Raw genomic sequence first — 10,549 nt, 5'->3', positions numbered from 1 at the left:
CCCTCTAATTTTACGAAGTCTGTGTGCGGCTAAAGATTTTGGCTGTGCAACTTTGGAATGAAATTTAAATTTTTGTGCGTCACTTATATATAACTGGAAAATGACATTCAGCATTTGTGTTAACTTTACTTCACAATTATATTAAACATTTAAACATTCAAAATACAGTACACAATGTAGTTAATGGGTGAAACACGCATTAATTGAGTCCACAACTGCAAAAAGGTACCACTGCTGCTTTGTGCGCTCAGTTGTAATGTCTGTGCGCACGCTCGTCAAGGTGTGTGCGCGCGCACGTGCGCACAGCTTAGAGGGAACACTGGTCATAAATCCCAGATCTCCGACCCTGGAATTTACGAGGGTCGAGGATCCGGGATTTATGACCTGAGTTGACCCTTTCACACAGAAGAAATCCCCGCGTTAATCAGCAAATTAACGGCTAGGAATCTTTAATGCAGTCATTTGCTTTTTCTGCGATTATGGTGACTTACTCCCTATTTTTAAAGCAGCAATAATTGAGAAGGCAAAACCGACCTGGATTTGCTTATTTTAAATTATTTCTGCTCTAAAAGTAAGGCCCAAGTCGCCAGAACCACGCCCGGGTCTGCGCCACGCAGTCTGTTACATAATAAGTCCATGAACCTCTGTTTAAGCAGCAAGAAATGAGCACACGCGACAAAATCTTTACTTCATTTATTAATTTCCATTCCTGTCTTGTTACAAATATACTGAAAGCAGCCAACGTCTGGTATTGCATTAAGGAGTATACATATTGCTTATGTACATGTATCAGCTATGTGCGCATGTGGGTGTGGTCTCGGGACCGGCTGAGGTGGTGACCGGAGCTGGGACGTTCCGCACCCCGGTCGCCGTCAGTCTCTCTCTTCCAGGCCTAGACACATCTCCGGCTGGGCAGGATTAAAGGCAGCGGAAGCAATATTGTACGTTATAGGCGTCTCCCACCGGCAGTGTCATCTTGTGTCTACGTCTGGTATTGGTTGTGGAATATATTGGTCCCTCTGTTTATGACCATACAAATCTTTCTTCATAAAGAAAATAATCTATGTACAAAGTGCATAAATATATAAATATATCTATTGTATAAAAATAAACTCCATTTATTTCTCTTCTTAGAAAAGGGTCCGAACAGCCTTGTAAGACTAGCGAGTGACAGCGCACTGGTTTGGGGAGGGCGCTCGCCTTATCCGTGTGTACCCCAGAAGCAGGGCCCCCCAAATGCGTCACTCCGCGATGTAACCTAGCGATCGCAGGGAAGACCCTCACGGAACAGCTCCTGCCCCAGGGGCAATAGCGCCAAACACAGCGGCTGTAAACAAGTGCGTTGTGTCCGTGAAGCTCCGTAATAAGGGTAGGGGCCATCACTGTAGCGTTATGCAGCGAAGCACTGCCACCCCATACAGAGTCCTTATATTGGGCTTTAGTCCTTTAGGTAGCCGGTCTCTCAGAGTTGTGGTGACATAGACCAGTGTCTCCGTCTCTGGTCTGTGCTGATCCGCGTCGGGTCAGAGGGTCTGTGAGAGGGTCCGGACGCTCCGTCATCTCTACAGGAGAGAGGGAGTATACAGGACCTGCAGGGAGGAGATCCAGTTATACAAAGGCTGAAATATCTAATAACAGTGAGACCTTAATGCCCAGTATAGTAAGAATCATATTACTGCAGGGAATTTAAAGAGACAATTGTGCTACGGTCAAAAGAAAAAACATAAACTACAAAGAAGAACATAGACCTAGTGTATTGTACAGATTGCGATTAGGTTGGGAAGGAAAAAACGGTCAATCCCACGATTCCCGGGATTGGCCACCTGATGGGGGAGCTGCGCTGGGGACAGTCCTTCAGCAGGCGGGTGGAGAGGGCAGGCTGTGTGGATGTGGCTGGAAGAGTGGACAAGCACCGCAGAGAGTGTGGGTGGGGAAGAAAGGCTGTCCAGGGACCGGCAAGAACAGTGGGCGGGCGAAGGCCTCTGCACAGCCGCAGACAGGGATAAAATGCGCATTTCAATCCTGGGTTTAAAGGATCTAATCCTGGGATTGAAATCCTGGCAAAAATTGTCCTAAATCCCGGGATCCCGCTGATCATTGGATTGGCCTCCCTAATTGCAATTCACCTGTGCGCGTCACCTGGATAAATCTCCCAACATACATATGTACAAAGCTCCAGACACAAGACGCAACTACGGGCCTGACCCCATCGCCACTGCGAATTCATATGCAGCGGATCTGATGAGATATGACGTTGCCTGGGGATCTGTACAGACACACCCACCGATTGCGTCTCTGATCCACCGCCCGCGCACAGATAAACCCTCACTGAGTACGCAGTACACCTGACGCAGTGTGCTACAGTAAGTCACCTAACATCAGCATTGCGCCCACCACTGATTGCGGCCCAATATGAGCTGAATGTGACTTGCTCCGGTACCTTGGCATACACCCGGTGCAGTCGCCATGGCTGAGTCCTCAGAGACTTCTATGTAGGGATCAGATCGCTCCTGGGATTCGTACAGACCGCACAGCGCAGTCATCTCGCTGCCCTGTGACTGGTTCAACCTGGAAAATAAACACGGATATAAGTGACATTGCCGCTACTGTATGACCCTCTATACATCGCTGGACTAGGTATCATACACCCCTGCATAGCCCCCTAATATATAATACACCCCTGCATAGCCCCCTAATATATAATACACCCCTGCATAGCCCCCCATTATATCATACACCCCTGCATAGCCCCCTAATATATCATACACCCCTGCATAGCCCCCTAATATATCATACACCCCTGCATAGCCCCCATTATATCATACACCCCTGCATAGCCCCCTAATATATAATACACCCCTGCATAGCCCCCCATTATATCATACACCCCTGCATAGCCCCCTAATATATCATACACCCCTGCATAGCCCCCTAATATGTCATACACCCCTGCATAGCCCCCATTATATCATACACCCCTGCATAGCCCCCTAATATATTATACACCCCTGCATAGCCCCCTAATATATTATACACCCCTGCATAGCCCCCTAATATATCATACACCCCTGCATAGCCCCCTAATATATTATACACCCCTGCATAGCCCCCTAATATATAATACACCCCTGCATAGCCCCCTAATATATTATACACCCCTGCATAGCCCCCTAATATATTATACACCCCTGCATAGCCCCTATTATATCATACACCCCTGCATAGCCCCCATTATATCATACACCCCTGCATAACCCCCTAATATATAATACACCCCTGCATAGCCCCCTAATATATCATACACCCCTGCATAGCCCCCTAATATATTATACACCCCTGCATAGCCCCTAATATATAATACACCCCTGCATAGCCCCTATTATATCATACACCCTGCATAGCCCCTATTATATCATACACCCCTGCATAGCCCCCTAATATATCATACACCCCTGCATAGCCCCCATTATATCATACACCCCTGCATAGCCCCTATTATATCATACACCCCTGCATAGCCCCTATTATATCATACACCCCTGCATAGCCCCTATTATATCATACACCCCTGCATAGCCCCCATTATATCATACACCCCTGCATAGAATCGGTACATCTGTCAGACCAGACTAAGGTCTACAGTCATTAGGTCGACCCTGGAAGGTCGATTGGCCCCAAGGTCGACAGGGTTAAAGGTCGACATGGGTCAAGGTCGACATGGGTTTAGGTCGACAGTCATTAGGTCAACATGAGTTTTTCACAGTTTTTTTTACCCGAATGTCGACACAGTCGACATGGACAGTTGGAGTTGAACCGCAGCCCCTCGCATCGCTTGCTTCGCTCGCAATGCTTCGGGCACGGTGCCTCGCTATGCTCGGCACACTATTTTATTCTACCACCACGCCCTAGTGGATGGTAGGGCATGAAATACCGCCTGTCGGCACATGTCGGCTCAAAAAACAGTGAAAAACTCATGTCGACCTAAACCCATGTCGACCTTAAGTCATGTCGACCTTAACCAATTTCAACCTTTAACCCTGTCGACCTTGGGGCCAGTCGACCTAAGTGTGGTCTGACAGATGACCGTTTCCCATATCATACGCCCTGCACAGCCCTCATTATATGTTGTTTTTGTATGGACATGAATAGAACGTCCAGCCGCCGCGCAGTGCACAATGCTGACATACTGCAGTGCCCAATGCTGACATACCGCCGTGCACAATGCTGACATACCGCCGTGCACAATGCTGACATACCGCAGTGCAAAATATGCTGACATACCGCAGTGCACAATGCTGACATACCGCAGTGCACAATGCTGACATACCGCAGTGCACAATGCTGACATACCGCAGTGCACAATGCTGACATACCGCAGTGCACAATGCTGACATACCGCAGTGCACAATGCTGACATACCGCAGTGCACAATGCTGACATACCGCAGTGTTCAATGCTGACATACCCTAGTGCACAATGCTGACACACCGCAGTGCACAATGCTGACATACCGCCATGCACAATGCTGACATAGCCTAGTGTACAATGCTGACATACAGCAGTGCACAATGCTGACATAGCCTAGTGTACAATGCTGACATACCGCAGTGCAAAAAATGCTGACATAGCCTAGTGTACAATGCTGACATACCGCAGTGCAAAAAATGCTGACATACCGCAGTGCACAATGCTGACATACCGCAGTGCACAATGCTGACATAGCCTAGTGTACAATGCTTACATACCGCAGTGCACAATGCTGACATACCGCAGTGCACAATGCTGACATACCGCAGTGCACAATGCTGACATACCGTAGTGTACAATGCTGACATACCGCAGTGCACAATGCTGACATACCGCAGTGCACAATGCTTACATACCGCAGTGTACAATGCTGACATACCGCAGTGTACAATGCTGACATACCGCAGTGCACAATGTTGACATACCGTAGTGTACAATGCTGACATAGCCTAGTGCACAATGCTGACATACCGCAGTGCACAATGCTGACATACCGCAGTGCACAATGCTTACATACCGCAGTGCACAATGCTGACATACCGCAGTGTACAATGCTGACATACCGCAGTGCACAATGCTGACATACCGCAGTGTACAATGCTGACATACCGCAGTGCACAATGCTGACATACCGTAGTGTACAATGCTGACATAGCCTAGTGCACAATGCTGACATACCGCAGTGCACAATGCTGACATACCGTAGTGCACAATGCTGACATACCGCAGTGCACAATGCTGACATACCGTAGTGTACAATGCTGACATACCGCAGTGCACAATGCTGACATACCGCAGTGCACAATGCTGACATACCGCGGACCGGGACTACTATGCAGGAACTTACTTTGCAGGATCCTGGTGGTCTGTTAGCTCTGGGGACCCCGGCTCGCTCTCTGCCAGCAGTGTACAGGCCTCATCCTGTTTTCAAAACACAAGAAGAATTCAGCTGAGTATTTCCATAAAGGACAGAACGCTGTAATTACCCTGATGTGATCCTGTCTACATCCAGGGCCTTATTCAGGTTCACTCGCCCCCTACGTGTTCACGCAGGGGAGCGATGTTTTGCAACTAGATTATCACGGCGAATAGATTATTCGGCAGGCAGGGGGTGTGGGGATGCGGGCCGGGGGATTCGCCCATGGGAGTGCCCATGAAAACGCTGGGTGTTCTCATGGTAATTCCCTGATGACGCGGTTGCGGGCAGCTGATGTCAGCTGCCCGTCCGCTTCCCGTACAGGCACTCGCAGATGTACGATGTCTTAGATTTGTGAGCACTTGCAAAATCATTTGCATGCCTGCGGCGAGTTGCCCCATGTGAGGGCGGTGGGGTGGGCATGTGTCGACTGGTGGACTGGACAAAATTTGCAGCTTTGCGAGTCAACCAGAATAAGGGCCCATATATGGTACGCAGAGACTGTTCTATACAGAGAATAACAGCAATTTCTTATACGGCAATAGATGTATATAGTATACTCCTGCACACAGGATCAGTATGAGCTCTGACATCACCAGAGAGCCGTGATGTCATCCCGTCAGTCTTAGACAATAATGCCCCCTTACTGAGTAATCCAGGGCACCGTCCTTTACCTTGTGCAGACTGTCCGAGCAGTAATCTCTTGGCTTTTCTCCAGAATACCCCAGCTTGTCCGGTGGGCCGGTGTGGTTCCCCAGAGAGCCATTAGCACAGGGGATAGTGCTGACAGCAGGTGTTCCTCGCAGGGACACCATGGTGTACTGACAGGAAGAGTTCAGGATCCCCGTACTGGGGAAGGTGATATCCGTTGTCTGTTCTGCAGAGAAGAATAACGGAGTCAATATCTGTGCAGAGTTCTGCGCTCTAGAACCTCAGGCTCTAAGACATGTTCTAGAACAAATAAAAACTGGACAACATTCCTGAAACGGGAGCCCAGTGCGGACACTTACTCTGCTTGGACAAAGCCCTCCACAGACAGATTGGGGTGAACGCCACGATCAGGAGGACGATGGATCCCAGAACCACTCCGACTATCAGGTACGGCAGGTCGCTGGATCGGGCCACTGTCGCAGTTCCCAGGGCCCCGCTCCTGCTGGGTGGAGGTGGAGGAGATGGGACCACAGACTGGGGCGGGCGGCCCGGCTGGGAAGAAGACTTCCGGGCTGGAAATGAGGAGACGCAGGAGAGGATGAGACCCTGCCGTAGCTCTAGTTAAATCATACTATACAATACAGCTATTATGGCCATGACTTATACAGGTGGCCTAGAAGGGGGTTACCGGGCAACTGGAAACCCCCCCATGGAACTGAACTAACAGGGACCACCATCAGCCCAGATCTCCCAGCATTGTTCATGGTCCGTGATGGTTACACATATTCCACCGACGCAGTAGTGAGCGCCGCGGACCTCACCTCTGGTCTCGCAGATCATGACGTTGCTGAACTCACTCTCTCCGCCCTCGTTGAAACACTGCATCTTAATATCATAGGAGGTCTCCGGCTGCAGGTCACTGATGGAGTGCCAGTAACGATCTCCTGTGGGGGGGGGACACAACGATGACTCAGTGAGACCCATTGCCTCCACCATACAACCCGGACTATTACAGCACCTCTGTGGGGAGGGGGGGGGAGGGACAACGATGACTCAGTGAGACCCATTGCCTCCACCATACAACCCGGACTATTACAGCACCTGACTGCGCTGTTAGAAAACTAAACACCGCCAAAGGTTTTATCTCTATTTTTCTATGAAAGTGACACAAAATCCAGGCCTAAGTCATTTACCCATAAACTATACTATTAATGCTGGATTGTTTGTTCCCAACCACTGACTCGTATGGGACAAACCTTCTCTAAAAAAGTGCTTATTGGGGAAATTCAGACCTGAACGCACAGCTGCGAATTCACACGACGGACGATTATGAGCATATTCATTTGCGGCCGTGCAATCAGGTGTGAATTACCCCCAATGTCTTGACCAAGTCACTAGATTATTTTACGCATCTACTATCACAAAAAAAAGCGGAGGTCTGGTCGCCATGGTTACAGACACGCGCACCAGCGATCTCTCAGGCCACGCATGCGTCACGGACACAACAGGTTCCGGAGTACAGATTGCGGCTTGTCCTACCCACCTTCCACCACGTCCTTCTTGTAGTCGCTGTCATTGTCGCTGTCCGTGGGCCGGTAGTAGATGTAGTAGCCGTGGATCGGAGTGTTGTTGTTACTTGCTGGGAAGTACTACGGGGGAAATAGATTCAGTATCAGCACAAAGAACATGATCAGATCCCAACCTCCCCCCCCAACTGATCGTTGCAAACATACGGAGAGGGCCCACTGTATACATCATCACAATTTGGTAGAACTTTGTGTCACACAGGTAATACCCTCCTTATTTATAGCGAAGGACATTGGTAGGATTGGAAGACAACCCCCCTCATTCTCCGCACTCCTGTAAGCGCAGGCCGACCTCCCCTCACTGCGATTACTAATGAGCTGGCTCTTACCATCCACTTCAGCATAATGGTGGTCTCATTGACGGCCTCAGTGAACGTTATGTACGGTCCGGTAACCGGGCGCTCGTAATTGCGGTTGCTGTATCCGGACACCATGTAAGGACGGGAGGCTGCGCTGGGCTGACTCTCCCCCAGGATGTTCAGAGCCCGCACCCGGAACTTGTAGGAGGTTCCTAAAGGAGATGCAAGAGAGTGATTGGCTGCCAAGTAACACGGTGCTGTCCTGATGCAATGTACAGGCCCCTCAGGCCATTAGAAACCAATTGTTCAAAGCGTTTACTGAATGATCTACGGCAGCGATTGGGAATAACGGGGTTAAAGAAAAAAAAGCACAACGAAAAGTGGACATAAAATTTAAGGGATTCCAGCAGAGAAAACAAACACGTTCTAGAACCTCTCCTGGCTTTGGAAACATGAGTGTCAGACAGAGGAAGCAGACAGGACTGGGCCCATAACTCGAACGCCCTCGTCACATCTGGAACTGTACATCTGTGGAACACTCGCAGCCGTCAGCGCTGTGTTATACCCTGAACAGCTCATAATGATCCAATAAAACGAGAGCAGGAACCCTGCAGAGCCTCACAGGACCCTTCCTGCTCATCCACGTAACAGCAGAAATGACTACGGCAGAAGCTGGAAGCTACGAGGGTCATGGAAGACCAAACACCGGCAACTACGAGGGTCATGGAAGACCAAACACCGGCAACCTAACCACTAGACGTAAATCGTGTTTGGACCCAATTTGTCTTCTACGGGGTCGTTACCTTTCTCAAGATCAGAAATCTCCACGGATAGGCGGGACGGCGGTATGTCTCTGGTGGCCAGGATCCAGTCTCCTGGCTGCTTCAGTTTCTTGTACTCCACGTAGAAGGACTGGATTGGAAATCCACCGTTGCCCCTGGGGATCCAGGTCACGTATACGGATGTCTCAGAGGCCATTGAGATTGTGGGGCGGTCAGGAGCTTCTGGAGCTGGAAGCCCAACAAGATATTATTTTATCTGCAAATATTACATCCGTAACAGTTTATGACTTTATTAACATGGGTAAAGAGGAAAACCTATGTGGAATTGTAGGTTGCTCGAGAGCGTAGTATCACAGACAGGAGCGGGAGCGTAGTATCACAGACAGGAGCGGGAGCGTAGTATCACAGACAGGAGCGGGAGCGTAGTATCACAGACAGGAGCGGGAGAGTAGTATCACAGACAGGAGCGGGAGAGTAGTATCACAGACAGGAGCGGGAGAGTAGTATCACAGACAGGAGCGGGAGAGTAGTATCACAGACAGGAGCGGGAGCGTAGTATCACAGACAGGAGCATTGAGCCGCTATATCTCAGACACCTGGACCATACAAAGATACTTACGAGAGAGACGGTTGTTGTCGGACTGGTTGTTACTCTGGGTGCTCGTCCCTGGGTCGTCCTTCTGGATCTGGATCTCCTTGCTGGCCCTGATCTCTGGCTTTGGACGGCGCCCTAACGGTGTACAACAAGCGGAAGAGTTAACAAAAGTCTGCAGCCTAACAAGGACACAACGCAACATGACAGAACAGACAACCTAGTGTTCTTCACCTGTCCGGAAGGTCATCATGGCCGTCTGTCCTTCCCCAGCACAGTTATATGCTGCCATCTCCACCTCATACAGGCTGCCAGGGTCCAGCTTGGTGAGGGTTAGGCGGTTCTGTGATCCCAGAACACGTGACACGGTCCAGTCATCCGAGGCATTTACCACCTGCTGCAAAGGGGAAGAGACAGTTAGGGGGATGGGGTGATGGATGGACCAGTGCTCCCACATGCTAGATCCACAGTGTAATGGAAGATGTTCAGGAAGAGACCAGTATGAGATCTGTATTACCTTGCGGTGCTTCACTGTGTAATACAGTATAGCGGCTCCACCATTGTGTTTAGGCTTCCACACCAGCTCGTAGAAGTCTGTCTTGGATGTTCGGGGAAAGCTGAGTATCGTGGGAGCCTCTGGCTGTAGGACGTTAGCCTTGTCGGCTGGACAAGGGGTCGGTAGCCCTGGAGTTGGGGGCCTTGGTTTCAGCTGAGCCTTTAGGAGCAACTGTTTGTCATCAGGGATGGGGGCTGCTGTTGGAGGCTGAACCTCTGCATCCATCTCTGGGTCTAGGAAGGCTCCTGGAACAGTAACCATAAAACATATCAGCAAAAGTGGAGACAGCGAGTCAGATGGGACCTTCAATATAAATCCATTAAGGAACGGTCTTGCCCACATGTTCCTCACCTGTGCTGGTGGTCATTAGGAAAGTCAAGGCCTGGGCACTGCCCACTTCGTTCTCAGCCATACACTGGTAGATGCCATTATCCTCGGGCCCTACGCTGACCACCCGTAGGACTTTCCTCGAGATCCGATGCCTCAGGCTGGGGAGAAGGGGAACCGCGTTCCTCAGCCAAACCACAGAGGGCTGAGGGTTACCCTTCACTTCACAGCTAAACTTTGCTGTCTGGCCCCAGGAAACAATTTGCTGAGATAAGTCCATGCTGACCTCTGGGGGTTCTGAGATAGAAAGTAA

General features: G+C 49.9%; 1 protein-coding gene across 2 annotated transcripts in view; it reads right to left on the bottom strand.

The window, feature by feature from the left end:
- Nucleotides 1-678: 678 nt before the first annotated feature.
- The window catches only part of BOC (BOC cell adhesion associated, oncogene regulated), a 132,015-nt gene continuing 122,144 nt past the window's right edge, over nt 679-10,549 (bottom strand). For both annotated transcript variants that reach the window (XM_083171525.1, XM_083171524.1), the window contains 13 exons: nt 10,261-10,533; nt 9,871-10,154; nt 9,588-9,750; nt 9,381-9,491; nt 8,783-8,989; nt 8,010-8,191; nt 7,638-7,743; nt 6,916-7,038; nt 6,454-6,666; nt 6,118-6,320; nt 5,375-5,448; nt 2,441-2,568; nt 679-1,589 (listed from right to left, as the gene is read on the bottom strand). In XM_083171525.1, coding sequence (XP_083027651.1) covers nt 1,447-1,589; nt 2,441-2,568; nt 5,375-5,448; nt 6,118-6,320; nt 6,454-6,666; nt 6,916-7,038; nt 7,638-7,743; nt 8,010-8,191; nt 8,783-8,989; nt 9,381-9,491; nt 9,588-9,750; nt 9,871-10,154; nt 10,261-10,533 — 2,210 coding nt within the window. In that variant the 3' untranslated portion in view covers nt 679-1,446. The remainder of the gene's footprint in view (nt 1,590-2,440; nt 2,569-5,374; nt 5,449-6,117; nt 6,321-6,453; nt 6,667-6,915; nt 7,039-7,637; nt 7,744-8,009; nt 8,192-8,782; nt 8,990-9,380; nt 9,492-9,587; nt 9,751-9,870; nt 10,155-10,260; nt 10,534-10,549) is intronic.

The sequence above is a fragment of the Crinia signifera genome, chromosome 2, assembly GCF_055691185.1.
Source record: "Crinia signifera chromosome 2, ASM5569118v1, whole genome shotgun sequence".
In the NCBI taxonomy this organism is placed as follows: domain Eukaryota; kingdom Metazoa; phylum Chordata; class Amphibia; order Anura; family Myobatrachidae; genus Crinia; species Crinia signifera.
Note: the sequence above shows the minus strand (reverse complement) of the source record. Positions and strands in the feature narration are given on the sequence as shown.